The 19,226-nt window shown below is 44.3% G+C and overlaps 1 protein-coding gene across 1 annotated transcript in view; it reads right to left on the bottom strand.

Moving 5' to 3' along the window:
• Nucleotides 1-18,037, bottom strand: part of LOC309410644 (peroxidasin homolog) — a gene marked incomplete at both ends in the record, with an annotated part of 43,004 nt that extends 24,967 nt beyond the window's left edge. The window contains 2 exons of the mRNA XM_082007085.1: nt 7,657-7,728; nt 17,874-18,037. Coding sequence (XP_081863211.1) covers nt 7,657-7,728; nt 17,874-18,037 — 236 coding nt within the window. The remainder of the gene's footprint in view (nt 1-7,656; nt 7,729-17,873) is intronic.
• Nucleotides 18,038-19,226: the final 1,189 nt, after the last annotated feature.

Raw genomic sequence — 19,226 nt, 5'->3', positions numbered from 1 at the left:
AATTCAGCACGTGTGGGACTTGTGGCATTTCTGTTCCTGATGTCCACTGCAAAATCCTGAGCCCATGTTTCACAGAGTTTAAGATTTAAAGGAGTTAGCAGATCAAAGTTTGGATACTCGCACCAGCTAAGTCAATGAGAAGGTTTCTCGTCCAGAAGTGCCAAGCACTTCCAATATGTACAATGTACTTTTCTTTACCTTTTGCCACAGTGGTTTTCACCTCGAAAGTTACAATTTCGGCCAGGAAGAAGATGAGCAGAAGAGAGACAGGCAGAAGGAAGTGGAGAGGAAGGAGAAATTAAATCATTGCTGCCACTCCTATACAACCGCAACGGTTTTTGAAGGTCCATGGTTGTGTTCAACAATGTGTGAGCAGGGGCATGCAGAGCCAGTTTTTAAGAGTACAAACCCAGTTTAAAATAGCAGTTCATAGTGGAGTTATAAAATGGTAATGCTTTGTTCTAATCACTTTGTATACAAACGTGTGCAAATGAAAAATAAATAAATGCACAGACCTGACTCCCAAGGCTATTCAGAGACAGCCTCTTTCGATCTAGAGAGCCTCGTGCCAGATTTTAATACAAAACCTGTGGACAATGTCGTGTTGGCAAGCAACCTCTGCCTTGTATGTGCAGTTGCCATGACTGTGCATGCAAATGATGGCCAGTGCCAACAACCGGAACCACAGCTCAACCTTGTAATAACCATGCTGTGTGCAACAGCGGTAACCACGCAGCTGAACGCTACGAAAACCTCTTCTGCAACCACTGCCAAGCCCAACACCGAGAAAACGAAATAAATCACTTATAAATAGCTCTTTAATATACGACGTTTGACTATTCATCGTGGCTGCCCAACCGCAGTCCTGCGGGCCTTTCACTGTGGTGTCCCACTGATGTTCATATCTGGCAAACCTCACTGCGTCCGCAGAGCCAGTGGAGCTTATAGCCCAATAGCTCAAAGCAAGGATTTCATCAGCTACACTTATTTTTAAAATTTGTAAATGGAGATGTGGATGGAGAGCTACAACCGTGTACTGCAAAGATCTGTTTTTCTAGTGTTGTAGGAAAAACTGCTATTCCCTCTGGAAGCAGCCAGACCTTACAATGTTGGGTCAAATTCAGCATGTGCATTGGATGTGCATCTTTTGTTTTACAAGCTCCTTTTTGTGATAGCCATGCTCCTCAGAAATGATCTGCCACCAGAGAGCAGGTGAGAAGACAGTTCAGCACTTTCCTAGCAATAAAGCCCAATCTTCTGCCCTCCTTTGCTGGAGAAAATAGGGTAGGTAGGCAGTGCATCATCCAGCCTCCGGCACTACAAGCGAAGGTTCTTTCCCGGGAAGAACAGTTGTGCAGGTAAAGGACGGAGAGAAAAGACAAAGAGAGACAGCGAAACGGAAGAAAACACGTGGGAAAAGATGATGAAGATAAAATCAAACGCGTCAGGGACGCAAAGATAAAAGATGTCAGAAACATGCATGTGCTACGGCAGCTTCACCAGTTACTGCCAGGCACCCGAGTCACGCCAGCTTTCCACCAGCTTGTTCTCGGGTGGAGCATTACACTAAGCATCCAAAAAGCACACGAGAAACACGAGTACAAAGAAACTTTTGGAAGTCAGAGCAACAAGGATTTGAGAAAAATCTCAGTATCCTTGATTTGATTATCCTCTCTTGATTAGCTACCCTGCTACCACGGACATGTGCGCTACTACACACCGCGCACTGCCAGGGCTGTGGACAAGCAGCCCGAAGAGGTTAAGGCAGAAAGTGGCTGGAAAGTTTCTGCACAGCTGGAAGCAATGGCTCAATACAGACGGCTGAGGTTAAACAACCCGATTTCACTCATAAGGATGCAAAAGTGATGTCAAGTTCTTGGAACACACGGTCCTGCTTTGACAGCCAGATACGCTGAGTGGAAATACAGCCCCTGAACACCAACCCAAAGATTTATTTGATGACTGAACACCCAAGGACTGGAAATAACCGCTTCAGAGCGGCACGGGAGAGGGCTTTTGTCTATTTACCCACAGGACAAAGACAACACAGGCACCAGCCGTGCACGCTTCCTTCCCTGCCCTCTATCAGCGTGCTTTCATCTTCAGCCAGCGGAGGACGAAGGCAGCTTGTGCTCCGTTATCTGATCCTTGGCCCCACTTCTGAGGACGCTCGATGGCCTGATAGACGGGTGCCAGCTATGACGTCACTTCCATGGACATGAGCACCTGTCCCCTGCAACGCAACTGGCATCGGCCACTCACTTCATAGGGAACATGGGACAATGACCAGGTCTTGGAGGCAAGGACACGCCAACAACCTGAGCAGCACCCCATGCCATTTATCTTTAACACAATGAGTTTAGACCAGGATTGAAGTCCGGCGGGGATTTCAAATTGCAACATGTTGTCTGGCTGCATTTTGGTGCTATTTAAAAGCATCAACCTAGTCTGTTTTGTTGTCTTGGCTATTTAGGACAGCTCAAGGGGGTGTAACCAGTCATCCAAGCCAAATAAGACAAATTCTGGAAGTTCAGATGGCATGCATATGCAAGCCTCTTATCTCATCATCTAATACTTAAGAAATTGTTCATTTGCCCGATTAAAGTTTAAAAAGCGTATGGAAGAAGCCATCTCTGTTTCCTGTCTCAGGATCCCCCATTGTAATAGAAGGATACGTCCTGGAAAAAACTCAGAAGTGAGATAATTTATGAAGTCCATCATAGTCCACATATTCCAAAATGCTGCTTTCAGAGAAATCCATAAATGAGGCAGCACATCTGCCTCCTAGAAAGAATTTAGATGGCTTCTGCACAGCTGTCTGCTCCTTGACTCCTGTGCATGTCACCCAGGCAGAGAAGTATGCAAACTCCTGGCATGACCTGGATATTGATCCCAGCTGCAATCAATAGCAAAAATGCCCAAATTTCTGCTAAATGTTAAAGAAGATTGAAAACTAAGACCTACTGCTAACCAGATCTGCTGGGAATAAATGCTCTGGCAGAGAGAAGCTGGAAAGATTGTTATCGATGCGTATCCTAAGTATACCCTGTAGCAAAACAAGCTAAATTAAAAGTATCAGAAGTACGTTTCCTGGAGCTTATCAAAAGACAGCAAAATGATGTGGCATTCCCCTTGGTGCCAGCTGGTGAACCGGGCTCCAAATGAGTAGGTGGACTCAATCATACAGGTTTAATTCCTGAAAACTTCTTCTGGGAGGTTTGAGATATACAAGCATCATGAGATCTGGCCCAGATTCACTAAGAGAACATTTTACATTCAGTTTCCTTTAGGTTTTATGTCCTGACTGCCCCTCCCTTCTCCTTCCCCACCCTCTCTCCGGGTTGCCAAGCACAGGCTTAAGTTGCGTGAAATGAGTCGTTTTCTGTTTTGAAGAATGTATTAAATGATGTGGCCGTGCAGAATTCAGACTCAAAATGTGCACTCTTTCCTCTTTTCATTTGACAAACCACTTGCTACAGTCATTGTGACATAACAGCTATTTTCTTCCTCCCACCATTAGCAGAAATCATCACATAGTGTATTTAAAGTGGGAGAACAAGTGAGTTTAATGTTCAGCCATGCATCCTCCCTTGTTGACAGAATGATCTGGAATAGCCACTTCCCATATTTGAGGGGGAAACTTTTATTCTGAGATCCAAGCAGGCTCCGACATCCCCTCCTTACTGGCAGGAACACGTTCGCTCAAGAGCTACTAGAGGGTTTAAGACAGAACCTCCATGTTACTCCTGTCGTCCACCCTGAAACCCTTTACAAGCAGCATCTGAAGGAGAGCTGCAGAGCTCACCAGAAGTGCCTCCTGCTCTCACCTAAGCAGAAAGAGAAATATGATGTGAGCAATGACACTGACAGGGCAAAGGCCCAGGCAGAAGCACAGACGATGATGCGGTCTCCACAGGCAGAACATACATACTGGGGAAGTTAAGAAATACTGCTTTGGTCCCAGGGCTGGACATTTCTATAGTTGATGCTGGAGAGACCCAAGTAGCAGCAACCATTTGGCTGTAATGGTCTTGGTTTGAAAGTACAGCAATCAACGAATTGGGTCAACACGGCAGGGTGCTGACCTGTGGAAACACATAAGGGGACAGTCATGCAGGGCTGTCATCATCCATCCCCACCCAAAGATGACCTAAAGGAGCAAAAACTGGAAAGCAATGAGATGCTATGCCTCACCATGGGCTCGCAATGTGTTTGCTCTTCTCCACAGTCCACCACCTGCTATGAGCTAATGTTGGGTTAAGCGACACAGTTGGCGTTGGCAAACTCAAGCAAAACAGCTGTTGAGGAGCTGTGGGTATTTTGTGGATGGCATAAAAGAGGTTTTTTCCCCTCCCTCTCCCTGCCACCCTATTTTTTTTAGCAAGGGAACATATTAAGAATTTAAAAATACACAAAGGAGACCCTGACACCAACATCTGCATGGGAAGTGAGAAGAAGTAATAGGAAGGGATGAGGAAACCTTACAACTCCAAGACCTTTGGCCCAAGAGGACTTCTCCAATGCACACAACATTGCAGAGAGCCAACAAGCAAGCTCCCAGCGGGTGCAGCATTTAGTATAATTGCTAATTACCTGCGGTGCTGTACCAGGACACCCCAGCCAGAAGCATATGACTGTATCTCTTCCACAGACAAGCAGGGCTCCTATTTTTAATTTTAAAGTAGTGCTCTGTGACTTATCAAATCTCCCACACCAGGGAGAGAAGAGAGGAGAGCCGGGGGAAGGTCTGAACTGTTGAAAAGCCCCACTGGGCATTCACGGCAGGCTCCTCTTCCGTCGGTCTCACAGCCCATCTCTTCACATCCAACGCAGGCTACAAAGGTTTCCTTATCAGGGTTTATAAACTGTCAAACCTGGATATACTACAGCCATCCTGCCCAAAAGGAGATGCAGAACAGAAACTTCACCAGAATCTGCTGCCCTTCCTGCACCAGGTCAAAGCATTGTAGGAAAAGGCTCTTTTAAAAACATTTATTTGCTTAAGGAAGATTTAAGTCTCATAGCAGAAAGCTGCAAGCTCAGAGCTCTGCATAATGGAACCTGAGCTACTCTGTCCGCCAAACCTCTTACTTCAAATATTCTGGCCAAACTTTCCCAGCAAGTCTCTCAGGGATTTTAAAGGATTTATTCTCCTTATCACTTGAAGACCTGTATGAGTCCTCAGGTAAAAGTTTACCATCTAAGAAACATCAGCAAATTCTTCAGCTCTTGTCAGTTTTGATGTGGGAATTGGACAAACCAAAGTTCCTGGAGAGAAAGCTGCTTTAGGCGTGTGAGGTCTGACGTTCTCTCATTCAGTTATCATGCTGCTCATCCATGGGAGTTAACTACTACGAGTGTGAGAAAAACTGATCCTTCCAGTTTGCCAGAGCAGGAAATACAACCAAGCATACAGAGTGCTACCTAAATGGAAAGGCTGAATTTGCAAAACTAGTCGATTTCAGAATTCAAATACAAAAATGCTGTATTTTGTTAGAGCAGTGTTTCGTCTAGTCCAGTATTCCAGCTCTGACCATGGCCGTAGGACGCTACTTAGGGAAAGCAGGAGAATCTGCTCATCATCTGTGCGAAAACACATTTCTGCCCCGGCATCCACAATCATGAGATTAGGGATATTACGGGGTACATTCATGCCTAGTCCCTTTAGCATCTGTTCATAGACTTGCTGTCCTTGAGGTCCCTGTCCAGGAGGGTGCGGAGACAGAAAACAAAAAGAATCGGACAAATTCATGGAGCATAAACGAGTGTTATAGAGAGACAGGTCTTTCCAGCTCAGTCAGGCTGCGTATCTTTATCTAGCTGTAAGCAGAGTGGCAGGAGCCAGAAGACAGAAGCAGAAGTCTTGCAGATGTCAAGTTGCTGCCCAGGCACCGGCAGGGCAGGATCTGGGATCTCTTACAAAGCTCCACAGGTTGGGTGGAGTGTCTCTCCAAGTGAAGGTCTGCCAGCATCCTTAGTTTCCCCAGGGTTTGGCTGAAACTAGCCTGGCGGTCCTGCCGTGCTGCCTGCCAAACATCTGTCTGCATCACACAGAGATGACATAATTTGGAACGGTTTGTTTTCTCGACTCAGGAGAGCTTCAGGGGTGGAAGAGCAGGTCTGGAGATCAAGATGCCTCAGCAGAGCTTTGTGATAAGGTAAAACCCAATGGACTTGGACGCTATTTTCTCTCTAGATATTTTAGTCACACTTATCACCTATCTGACCTTATCTCAAATGCCAAAAATCCATCCAAAGTATCCTTTCTCTCTATTATTTTTGGTAACTAAGTACTACATGGTGCTGCTTGAGTGACTAACGTGGGCTGTTCTTGTGCTCTGGATGAACAGCATCACTGGCAATGAAGTTTTCTACCTATCTACCTGCTGACCCCGTCCTGTGAGCAGGGGCCTGCGCCACGATACTCTGAAGCATCGTGCAGTCATGGTTTGGCCAATGAGTCCCACACACACAGTGGGACAATCTTTAGCAAATGCTGATTTTTAAAAGATAGCTATTGAACAGTGCTCTATGCTAGAGTTCTGCTGTATTCCCACTCTTCCTACATCTTCATACAATTGACTGAATTCCTATTGCCCAGGTCTTCCTTCTTTCAGCATTGCCATCTTCACAGGATCAGGGACGTCAGATCTCTCAAGGTCAGAGAAAAAAAAAAAAAAAACAATCTGGACTTTCTCTTACCATTTGGGACCATGAATGTATGAACCCAGGAAATCTGAGCATATCTACTGTGCAGTGCGGGTTCCTAAGCTAGCTGGTTTGCCTCACAGAGAGACTCAAGCTTGGACCTGGAAATCCTATAGCTGTTAGCGCTGTGTTACAGCTTGAATAATCAGATCTGAGTCTCAACAGGCCAATTACATCCAGCACAGCGCTGTGCTGACACAGCTTCTGTTCCTGATTTGGGAGCTCGTTTGTTTTCAACTTCTTGGCTACCCAGTGCAGATGTACTCATATCCATCTTCAAACCCTCAGCCTTACAGCGGCAAGAAGCAGCAAAGGCTCCCACTATTTCCTTTGAGCAGAGTGAGAAACTTGTTAGTAGAGCAGTGTGTCATACCGACGTGAGCATGCCTGCTCTGGCTGGGACGCCAGACAAAGGACCTGCCTTCTACTCCCATTCCTATCTGCAGTAGGGTAGGTGTAGGCATTTGTTCTAGGGCAAGGCACAGGGACAAGGTGGCATTTGGAGGGATGCACTCTCACTTCATTCAAAATCGTGTAGAGCAGCTAATGTGGTTCACGCATTTGAGGCAGCCGTGGAAAGGAAGAAGCTTTCAATGCATCCCTCCACTACCTTGATCCCAGGCCAGAACTGTTTTTACGGGCTACTCTAAGGCCATACCTGCTCAAACATCCTCAGTCAGTAATAGTATGCATCAGGATTTTTTTTTTTTTAAAAAAGGACGGGTTAATTGTGAAAAATTAAAGTTATTAAGCAGCACATTTAATTAAAAATGTGAGACACATGATCCAGGGTAGAACAGAGGTAATTTTAAAGCTTTAGCTGGATATGCACAGCTTAGCTGAAATAACTAGAAGACCAAGGCCATCTTTAAACCATTATAGGAGATAGTACCAACACAAGTAATAAATGCATTGATCCTCACTGCAGGATCACTGAGTGGAACTTACAGTGTGTTGAGGTTCTTCAGTCTTCTGAAGGCTCCAGGTTGTATCTCCTTGATGTGGTTGAAGCGTAAATCTCTGAAAGCAGAAAATACAATCATTGCACTCGTAATATAGGCAAGCCATTAGCAATCAGCATCATCCACGGGAGGAAGGGAAGAGGGTTGCGGGGAGGGTCTATTATACCAGGCCTATATAAACTGGAGAAATGGAGACAAAGACCAGGGAAAGGAGTGGAGAAGGAGTGGGAATGATGGCTGGGGTCTACTCTTGTCCGCAATGTCAGCCAACAGCGAGGACAAGCCTACGTTTACAAAATTCATTTTAATTTCATAGAAAACTAAAGACTGAAAGGACTCAAGTGATCATTTCCATGAACATCTGACAAGGTCTGCTGCTCAACACCCCAAGTTCACGTGCAATAACACTTGCATCTCATAGTGATTTGTAGAGGAATGCACATCATCACGTGACCCATTTTTTAGCTCCTTAGCAAAATTATCTTTGCCCTAAAATGGTTAAATCTGATCAAATAACCTCATATAATAAGCATTTCACATTTTGCTTCGCAATGCTCCAAGACTCACAACGGCTTATCGCTGCCTGCATTTCACATTTGTGCCAACTTCAATTAGAATTAGTGGAGTCCAGGGGATTCTGGCAAATTTCAAGGGCTGTCCATGTAACTACATCGACTTGGAGCCCTAAAACATAGGTTTTTGATTGCTAATGAGATAATAAAAGAAGAGCTAAGCGGTTTAACCTGGTTAACCAAGTAGAAACACTTCTATAGGGAATGTGCATTGATTTGGCACCTTCCATCGTCCAACGTATTATAACAAACGGCAAAAGACTGACGAATGTTCTTTGCTGCTAGCTTCTCTCCAAAGCACAACAATGAAGTTGCTTTTTTTTTTTGTTCTACGCTGCCTGATCTATCACATTTAGAGAATACGCAGCTATTTCTTGGTTTAAGGCAGCCTTTTAAGGGCATTTGCTTTAAGAGCTAAAAAAACACATGAACGTGCCGAATCGCCCATCACTGGTGGTGAGTTACAGAGCATTTCGAGGCAGAGTTTAAAACAAGAATGCTACAAATAGCTACAAGTTCAACACTCATTTTTAGAACCGGCATCAACAAGGCCTTTATAAAATCAAGATTAGAAAGAGGGACATTCATTGCAGGTGGCTGTAAACTTGAACTGACAGTGAGTATCACTGTTCAGCCCAACGGGGCTGACACATCTTTGAGCAAGTACTCAAGAAGAGGATACACAGTAAGTAAAGCTGATTTTATTTTAAGATGTAATGTTTCGTTAGCTTAAGAGTTTGCAAAACTAGATATTCTATGTTAAAAATTCCTACTAAATTTTCTTACTTTTTAGGCAGAAAATGCACAACCTTTCTACTTAACCCGTTACACTGAAATACTCAATCTCTGCCTTGTTACCGTCATCACTAACACAACAGAACACATGCCAGTGGAAGTTGCCTTTTCTGTTGTTGTTTTTTCCTTTCTGTAACTTTTCAACTTTGAATAAAGGAATGAGAAGACTAACATAGGGAGAAGTCTCTCCCCTTTCTTAGTGACAAGTATTGGACCGAGAAGAGTTAGAGGGCAGGAAGGAACACAGCTTCAGTATTTCAAAAAAAGTGTTGGAATTTAACTTAGAAGCACCATTTGCCACTGCAAACCGCAGTCCCGAAGGATCACCCTTTGGAATTGCAGTTTTTAACAGTAACTTTACCTTTGACATTTTCTGGTGTGTTTGGCTTTACTTGCACTGCTTCAAATGTGCGTTTCTCACTCTTCTTGTTGGAAGGTGTTACATATCCCTCTCCCCTGATGATGTGAATTTGAGGATATCTGTACAGATTTTTCAAGGCAATGGCTGACACCATAAAGCCAAATACAATTAAACACTGGCAAAAGCGATAGCACAACGTGCTGACTATTCTCCACGGCCTCGTTAAAAGGAAATGAGGAAAGACTAGACCATGAAAAAAGGTGAAGAAATGCAAACTTGATTTACACACTGTAACACAGACACCAACTCTGCCTGCCCCAAGGGGCTGTAAAGAGCTGCGTAATTAGTCCAGGCAGCTGGCTACAGGTAATAGGGAACATAACAAATAAATGGAAGAAATACAGAGGGGTCAGGGCTGAAGCTGTTGATGCTCATGGAAGGCAGCAGGAAGCAGGCAGTGAAGTGTAAAACACCACTTTGGGTCATGGGCTGCAGGTGGGTAAAAAAAAAAAAAAAAATCAGAGTATTTTAATGAACAAAGACAACTGCAATCCTTCACACCCCCGCATTCACACATAAGCTCGCAGCTTCCACAGCTGAAACTAAAAGCAAAACCCAGAACCAGAGGTGACTGAAAACAGTCCGAAGAGCCAGAAAAATAAAACACAAGCTCCTCCGCTCCCGGGCTTGTTTCCACTATCCGTCGCTTGCCGAAAACAACTCCTTGGAAACGGTGCTGTGCAAGTCTGCACTGGGCCTCCAGCTCCCTAAGCAAGTCTGACCTCCCGGGAGGTGGGTTTCTTCACCTGCGAGAGCAATAACGCAAACCTGGGCTGCATAGCCCGGCAGGAGTGGCCCTGTGTCACTAAGAGAGGTCTCACGGCTGTCGCTTGGCTGGACCACCTCTCAGTGGTGCTCCTGTGGCTGAGAAGCGCGTGGATGGAGAGATGCGTCCTGATAGTTCCATCGCTGAGCAAGCAACGGGGGTCTGGGTTCGTGAAGGAACTTTTCCCCTACATCATCCCTAAGGAGCATATAATAAAACGTAGCTTATTATTTTAATGAAATATCTGGATTTTCCTTCTGTTCCAGATAAGACCTTCAAATGATTCCCTGGACCCCAGCTGTCTTGTGCTCCTTTGGAAAGCTCACTCTCCGGTTTGCTCTCCATCACACAAAGGCAACAGCTTTCCCCACAGACAAAAAAGGAAACTGAAACAGTGCATGTCTACTCTGAGTGCTTCATTTCAAGAAATTATGTGAATTAACCAGAGAGAATGCAGAGGAAAGCAATGGGAACAATCTGAAGTCTAGAAAACATGACAATGAGAAGAACCGAAATGGCTTATTTAACCATAGATACAATAACTATGTCAGAACATTGCCACAAACAGAAAAGGGAAAATAGTCACTGACTAAAACTGCAGATTCAGATTTTGGTTTTCAGTATCTTAAGTAGCAAGGGTATTAAAACACTCAGGGGGACTGCAGGTGAGACAGACATTAGCTGCACATGGTTTAGGTAGTGTGGATGCTGCCCTGGAGGCAGAAGGATGGACTAGACTATGTTGCTCCCTGTACCTACGAAAGCAGTAGGTAAAAGAAGTAGTAAAGTAGTAAAAAGAAGCCAGTGTGGATGTCCCTGCACAGCAAAGCAAGCCCCTGGAGGCACAGAGGAACCCCCATCTTCCTCCTCACCACTGCATTTAAAAAAATTGGCTTTGCCTCCTCCATAGTGTTCTCCTCCAGACCTTGCCGTAGCCTGAAGCTTAGCGGGTAACAAATGCCACGCAAGGCTGCGCTGGGAAATTCCTGGCTTGTGTGTATTTGATTGAGAACATTCCCTACGGAGTTTGTCCCCTCTTACACAGAAATGTTTGTTTCTCTCTATTCCCAGGGCACTCACCCTGGACACTTTCAAGTTTCTTTTCACAAGCAAGTGTGCTTTTTACGGGGACCCGCCGCACGGCTGCTCCCGTCCCAGCCGCTGCGTGCACCAGCAGCTGGGCTCCCTCACGCCCGCCTGCTCCTTTCCACCTTGGAATTTGCAAAATGGGGGGGAAAACCTCTTGTGATTTAACTCTCCCTGACATTTTCAAGGCCAACGGTCTGGGATTACAAGATACCTTTCCACAAGGAACAAAGGGGATAGCTACTGCTAAAGGATCCCACGCTGGAGGCGCGGGACAGCGGCACGCAATGCTGATCCCTCCGGGCAATACCAGCTTGACTGGCTCAGCAAAGTATCTCACCAAACCCTCATGCCAAAGCACCATAGCTCTGACAGGAAACTGGGCTGGAATACATGGATAATCTAGGATCTGGTATTGAAATAACTCGCCTTTGCTGAATCTGGGAATTCTTAAACCCCATTGCAGAGGCTTACCAAGAACACCAGAATTTGCAAATGAATGGGGAAATGTCTTTACAGAATGACACTTGAATCTTTCTGATCCTTTCAGTTGCTATCCCAACAGTCATTTCTGAAAGCACTGTATTAAATAATTATCAGTGATTAGCACATAAAGCAATCAATGGCTTTTACAAGAAACTTCCACGTCTGTTGAATCTATTTAGGCTTTTACAGAATCATGAATTACTATGTTAACCAAGCAGATAATTACCTACAAGAGGCATTTTACTGCAGTTCCATGGAAATTACCGGGTTTGTTTCATTGAAGCACCTTTTGTGTTCAAAACGTTGTGCATAGCAATGATGCTGGACCATTTCACCCAGAACTGGTTGAGTAAGTGGCAGCCACCCAATCATTATCAACAAAGACACAGAGAATAAAGGTGGTTTTACAAACAGAGATAAGACACTGAGGTTCCCTCCAGTCCTTCCTGGGGAAGGGAGGGTGTGAAAAACATCCTAAACATAATTTTTAAGTCCAATTTCCCATATATAAGAAGAGCCAGAACATTTATCAGAAAGATGATTGTTTCTCTTACTTATCCACAGAATATCGGAGTCGGCTCTGCAGGTTTCCCATCCTGCCAAACAGCTCCAGTCCTGGCAGGAAGGGAAAAGAGCCTTGCTGAGATGGAAATGAAGTCTTCCAGATTCACTGTCATCAGCTCCCCAACTCAGGAATGTCCCTCTCACACACGAGTCCCCAAATGGCTTTAATAAGTGACAGCCTTCATCTCCAAATCCCTACATGGACAGCTGAGCATTGCCATCTCTGCTAGACAGATGAGGAGACTGCAGGGAGGCTCAGGGCTGGGGGTTTTTCCAAGTCCTGGCTATTTTGGGGTGTACCAGCTTAATACATCAAGATTTGACTCTTCAAAGGGTGAAAAGGGAGGAAAATATGTTCAGCATGGAAATACCAGTAAACCAAATTAGAAGATCGTGGGTGAAACACAGGAGAGCGAGCATAGGCAGAGCGCCTGGTGCTGCAGAACAGGCTCCGCTGCACTGCCACACCACTTACGTTTTGAAGTTTCAGGGATGGGCATGCTGCGTTTTAATGAAGCAAATACCACAGGCATTCCTGAAACCAGCCCTGTAAGATTTCAGCTCCCACAAACAGGGGTCAGATTTTCAAAAGGACTCCCTCTGAGCCAGCCGGGGCAAGATAGGAATTTGGCAGTCAACGTACCAAGCTGTTTTGATCCCACCTTTTCCGTGCACGTAAGCTGGCGTCAATGTTGCACCTCAGAGCCTGGCCCTGAAGGCAGTGCCAGGGCAGGAGAGCTCTGCTGGTGCTTCATCCCTGGTGGCATCATGCCACAGGGCATCCCTTTAGGTCTTGCCAGTAAAGGCAGGAGCAAGGAATTTCTCCAAAACAGTTTTGGCCCTAGACACATATTCAAGTAGGGAGATTACACAGCAAACTCTTGACCTCATCAATCTCAGATAATTTGAGCTATTATGTATTAACAGCTGGTATGGAGATTAGGGTCTGATCCTAATCAAACCAGCTAAGTCTATTCTTGGGCATTCATGTCAGCAAGGAGCAGGACTCTCTTAACCTACTGCATATTTCCTTTGCACCATCTATTCAAGATATTGCCCACATCAAATGAAGACAACTTTCCCTCCTCCTGAAGTGTTTTCTGACCCTGATCTGGAGGAAGCAAAAGAAAATTGCCAAGCATAAAGATACGTTTACCTTTTTGATAGAGTCCAAGAAGCAGTAGCACCATGCCAGCTTAAATGAACGCTGGGGCATCCTGTAATATCGAGTCCCGTGTAGCACAGGCATGAGCTTTTTTCTCTTTAAAGAGCATGACCTTTTAAGTCTTTACTCAGAATACACACACATTCCTTCACCAAAAAATACTGACTTCTCCGTAAAAAGGACAGAAAAAAATTCCGGTATACCTATGGGGAGAAGGATGTGGTGAGGTCAACAAAAATGCAAATCCTCAAGTGGGAACCAGATGATGAAGCACTGTGAAGTTCAGCAAAGGCAGGATTTCTAAACACTTAAGGTAGCTACAATCACAACCGTTAGGATGCTTTCATCAAAAGATGCTGGAACACTTGTAGAAGAAAATATCTTTTAAATACCTTCCCTCCCCATTTTCCTTCCAATGAAGGGAATTCTAAAAACGGAACACACAGAAGACTTTTGGTCACCTTGAAAAGGTTTAATGAGGATTAAATACTACAGTGAAAGAAGTTAGAAAGAGATCACACCTGGCACATCCAGAACGCGTGGGTTTAATGGCTGCATATAAAACTATCACACGCAGAGGAAATGAGTAATCCATTCTTTAACCCAAAGCGCACGACAGAGACCACAAAGGGAGCAGCACTTCCAAGAACTCATTTGCTCACTAAACCTTTCCCCAACAAATGTATTAAGTTCCTTTTCAAAACCCTGCTGCTTTGACAGGCTAAGAGAGCTACACCCTGTCCTACTAGAGCTTCCCTACTGCAGTGTAATGACCTGTGCAGGGTAATGCGGGAGGAAGAAAGGAACCAAGCGGCCACCAAACACGCAGCACAACAACTAAGGGAAACAAAACTCGTCAAGCTGGCTGTGCTTACGCTGCCCAATTAGCAACCAGGTCTGTGAGCAACTGGGTCACCTTCAGTTGGTGCCAGCAATGTGCTCAGATCCCAGATACTGTGCCGCCTTTGCTTGTGCCCTCAGCTATGTTTCCCTAGAAGTACTCATTCATTATGTGCTATGCATAATGCAGAAAGGAGAATAACCCATGGATAATTGGATTGCAATCCACTAGCTGCCAGCCAGAGGGGCACTTCTCTCCATGGATTTCTTCTACTCATGCCCACACTTTTCAAAGCTTATTGTTTTAAATGTCATACTGTAGAATAAATGACTTAGAAGGTTAAAGACCTATTGAAATTTTCGGAGTGTATGGTTCACAGCTGTTGCCGTCTTTGGGCTGCTGGCGAAAAGAACTGCTTGAATCCCAGCGGTAACCAGCAGATCACATCTGGATAATCATGTTCCAGTTGAAGAGACAGCAGCCAAAATACGTTTGCAGTTATACACCATGAATTTTTATAGCTAACTTATCTGTACACGTGTAGCCGTTCCTGCCATCCTATTCTCTGCTCAGGATAAAACGAACAGACTTCATTACCAAAGATAAATAGTCTATTGCTGAAAGCAGACCTTGGGCCAGATCCTCAGCTGCACCCAGCTGGGAGTGGGAGGGAGGAGGGAAATGGTGACCAAAAAGGAGCCAGTAACAGCTCATCAATCCTGGAACTGGTTCCATGCCAATCCCAGCATCGCTCGGAGAAGGCTATGGGCTGCTCTAAGTTACGCCAGCTGGCTACAGCCCCGAGGGGGACATCTGCCAACCGGGCTTGTTGAAGCACAGCATGTGCCAGCCAGAAGACTTCCCCACTCTTCAAGGATTGTTAGAGAGAGGGTGGCACAGAGTCATGGAGGTCAGAAAGTCCCAAACTCCCAACTTCAAAGCAAACTCCATCTGGAAACTACAGCTGTTCCGCAAGGGAACTGGGCTGGAGCCTGGGATTGGTGTATCTGCAGTCACCGACTTGGTCCTATTCATACCAAAGGGCAAATGTGGAAAATATCACAAACCCGCATTTTCTACTCAGAATAACTCCATGACCAAGACTACTCTTGCTGTAATTCTGAACGTTCACTCTGACACAATGGTCCTCCCAGGAGAAAGATTAACATACCAGCAAGCTGGAGTAGTCAGGGGCTTGGTTAAGAATCATTCTTTGATCTTTCACAATTAAAGAAAGTTTAATTATTCAAATGCTATTTATAACAAATACAACGGGATGCTGCTGGCAAATGCATTTACATACATTAGACCCTCAAGATAGCCAGAAAAATCAGGATTTTTACCTGTCACACACCATACAAAGGCACACGATCTGCCAACAGAGAACACTTACCAGGCTCACATTTCTTTCTATCTATGCGGATCACTACTCGTCAGTATGGGTTTTGCTTATAATTACGGAGACAGTAATTGGAATATTACTACTCTTACATCTCACACTTATACCATTTAATGTTTAAAAACGCAATTTCTCATTCAAGGCTGTGGCTATCACGTTAAACTAAATAAACCAGCTTTCCACATGGTTAAGCAGGGAAAATACGGACCATTTACAAGCAGTGTACACGCAGACTAGTTAGAGGAGCAGAGAGGGAATGAGGGCGACTGTACACAGTGCACTGGAAAATCCAGTCACCTTTCTAGATTGAGTTTTACAGACAACTAAATGCCATTTACATTATAGTGAGATACTACCTGGAATTTTACTACAGCTGCAAGGACAAGCCATGGACCAGAGTTAGGTTTTGCCCCCTGCAGCACAGAAAATGGAGTGTGCTGTTGCCAGAGGGCATTTAGAAATCCATTCCAGTATTGAAAAGAAGCTGGTGACCACAATAAATTTCTCTCCCTCTGCACTCAAAGAATCTTTACCAGAAACACACTCCGGCTATCCAGTGCGACAGTAAAGGTTGTCTCATTTCAAACAGAGAACAGAAATAAAACTTTACTGAGCTCAGAAATATCTCAGTTCAGCCAACGAACCCAACTTTTCCCACAATAACATCTACGTTTAAACAAGAAGAAACAAGTTACTTTGCTAAAATAAACAGTGTAAGGGTATTTAAAATATTTTAATATTTCAAGATGCAGGGGAGTAAAGGGGGAAAAAAGTTTGGTGACAATTTGGAGAGTCAGACTCTGCAAGCTGCTGTAGAGCAGATAACCATTACCCAGGCAGTTTGCAACAAGCCATGCAGCACTGACCAGTTTCACACTGTAGAATAACCACTCCATCACTAGCCTAGGGAGAGAGCAAGTCCAGATTCTGATCTGCCCCATGTCAGGGTGGCTCCCAAGCAGCCCAGCTGCAATCAGTCTCCCCAACAGCACAGCTCTGGCAGCTGTAGCAAGTGTAGGCATTTTCCTGATGCTAGAACCTCTGTGGTTTCCATCCACCAAAGCAGATCTGGATGGCAGCAATTAAAATGCCAGCATCCTGCCCACATCATGTTCCTTAGGCTGCCAGCCAAGAAAATGCATTGGCAATATTAGCGAGACGTTTACAGGAGAAATGCTACTATAGATGTTCTGGCTGAGACCAACTTTGGTTTGCTCCAGGCACAGGGAAAAGCTTCTCAAACTAGTGCTGAAAAAGTTTTACAATTGGCAGTGGTTTAAGGAGGATGAGAATACAGATAAATTTTTGACAAGTCTTTCCTACTATTTACAAAAAAGGTCTTCCAAACAAAGGGATCAGCTAAGAGCAGCACAAAGGGAAGTATTTTGTCACATGCCACTGCATCTTAAAGCCACCTTTAAGCTTAGGATTCATTTAGAATCACAGGGGAGTGCTATCCTGGATTTAACAGTAAGAGCTGTCGAGGAATCTCCAAGCTTTAGACGCCCTTTTCCTCCACTTTTCCTGTTCAAATGGACTCAGCCAGCAGCTCCCTCTCCAACAGGTACTTTATTTCTCAAGGAATCTGTGAGTTGCCACAATTGTTGCTTTCCAAATAAGCCTTAAGTTTTGTATAGTTCAGAGAGAAACTGGAAAACCGGTACTTCAAGTCTAGGAAAGGAATAGGGTTGTATGTATTAGAAAAGTGTGGGGTTTTTTTTTTCCAGTAGAGACAAAAGCCAGAACTGCTGTATTTTCTTCTCTCTCCCCTACACTCATATACAAAGCCTTCTCAAATGTAAACTGTGTACCTTTCTATAAGCTCAGTTTAACATTTGTGACCTTTGACTCTCCAAAACTGTCTTCCAGTGATTGCCCTGGCATTATTATCACATTTTTCAATTCCCTTGATTATCCAGTTAACAATTAACTGATGCCAGAAGCAGCAGTTTCTGGTTTATGCTTTAAAGGCATGAAACAATCTGTGATGCAGAGTTCTGGAGAAATAAAGGACGAGGATCAAAAGCATGCCTTTGGCCTTAGCTTTTTCTTTCTTCTTTCTAAACACCAAGCAGGTAAGAAGGCAGTAAAATGAAATGGTTACTCACAGTATGTTTGTCTGGGGTGGGATATCGGGGATGGTTTCCAACATCAGATGCATGCATCTTACTGTAGTCCTGAAGCACAGGCAGCGACTAGGACAGGAGCAGGAGAAACTAGGCAAGAGGAGAAAACACAAAAAGCCTCGAAGAGCTGAAGATTTGATCAGCATGGTTTTCACTGGAGTGTATTTGCCTCAATTCTGAACTGCAGGGAGCTGACAGAAAAAAAAGTTTCCCAGCCCTGAGGTCCAGGAGGAGGGGACTCATCAGCATGTGTTTGCAATTAAATTAAGGCACTTTGACAGTCCAACCGCCCACCCTCTCTGCCATTATGTACATCACTGAAGATCAGACTGTTCCCACCCCTCTTTAATTGTGGCGCTGAAATACAAACTCTTACTTTTGATTTATTTTTGCCCCGTTTCTTATTTTGAACAGCAAGTTAACTCCTCACCGCCTCCTCAGGCATTTAACGGAAAGCATGCAGAATGCACCTCTGTGGACAGTGACCAAAAAATGACCCTGTGCTTCCAGGGCTGAGCTCGGATGCTGATGGCCCAGGGTAGAGTTCTTTATGTCAAAATTTCTGCCTTAGCACACTCTCTGCAAACCAAGGATAGCGTCTTATCTAACAGCCTGTCAAATATATCAGGCAGTAAGACCTTTAGGATGGAGACTGTCTCTTACTACATGTAGTTACGCACCCAGAAAAAAGTATGTTTCCAACCATTGATGGGAGTGTGGAATGCTACAGAGAAATGATTTTAAAAGGGAGATCAGTAACAGAGATAAATAATCTGCAAATAAAGACCAAAAAACCTCAACTGTATGCATTCTGCAAAGTTTTGTATGCAGAGTGAAAGCTGATTCATTTCAAAGACCTTTTAGCTAGTATAATTTCTTTCTAAAAGGATGTCAGTTGGAAAAATGTCAGAATTTTGGAGAAATTAAAGGCAATTGAGGGGTGAAGAGGGAAAAAAAACCAATGAAACGGAGTTTGAACTGCTGTAGGAAATACAGACCCCAGTTTGTTTCTCCCACAGATAATAAAAATTGAGATGCAAAAGAAAGGATTTGTTTCCCATTGAATTCATCACCTTTTACTGTTATAAAGCAGTTTAGAGTGAAAACAGCGTATCTGTAGGTTTTAAGTTATTATACCTAAATGTGCAGGTTTAGCATGAGCAGGAGGCTTCAAGTCTCATTAGGATATAAAGGTACTTGAGAAATTCCAAATACCTATTCCACATTACCTGGAAGATCAAATGAAAGTTTCCCATTAACCCGCATGTCTGCTTTATACCATAAACTACAATATAATTAACATCACAAAACATTACTTAACAGGAGTGGCATTTA

This window comes from Phaethon aethereus (genome assembly GCF_964289735.1).
Source record: "Phaethon aethereus genome assembly, chromosome: 16".
Taxonomy (NCBI): Eukaryota; Metazoa; Chordata; class Aves; order Phaethontiformes; family Phaethontidae; genus Phaethon; species Phaethon aethereus.
The sequence above is the reverse complement of the archived record's forward strand: the minus strand, read 5'-3'. Positions and strand labels throughout refer to the sequence as shown.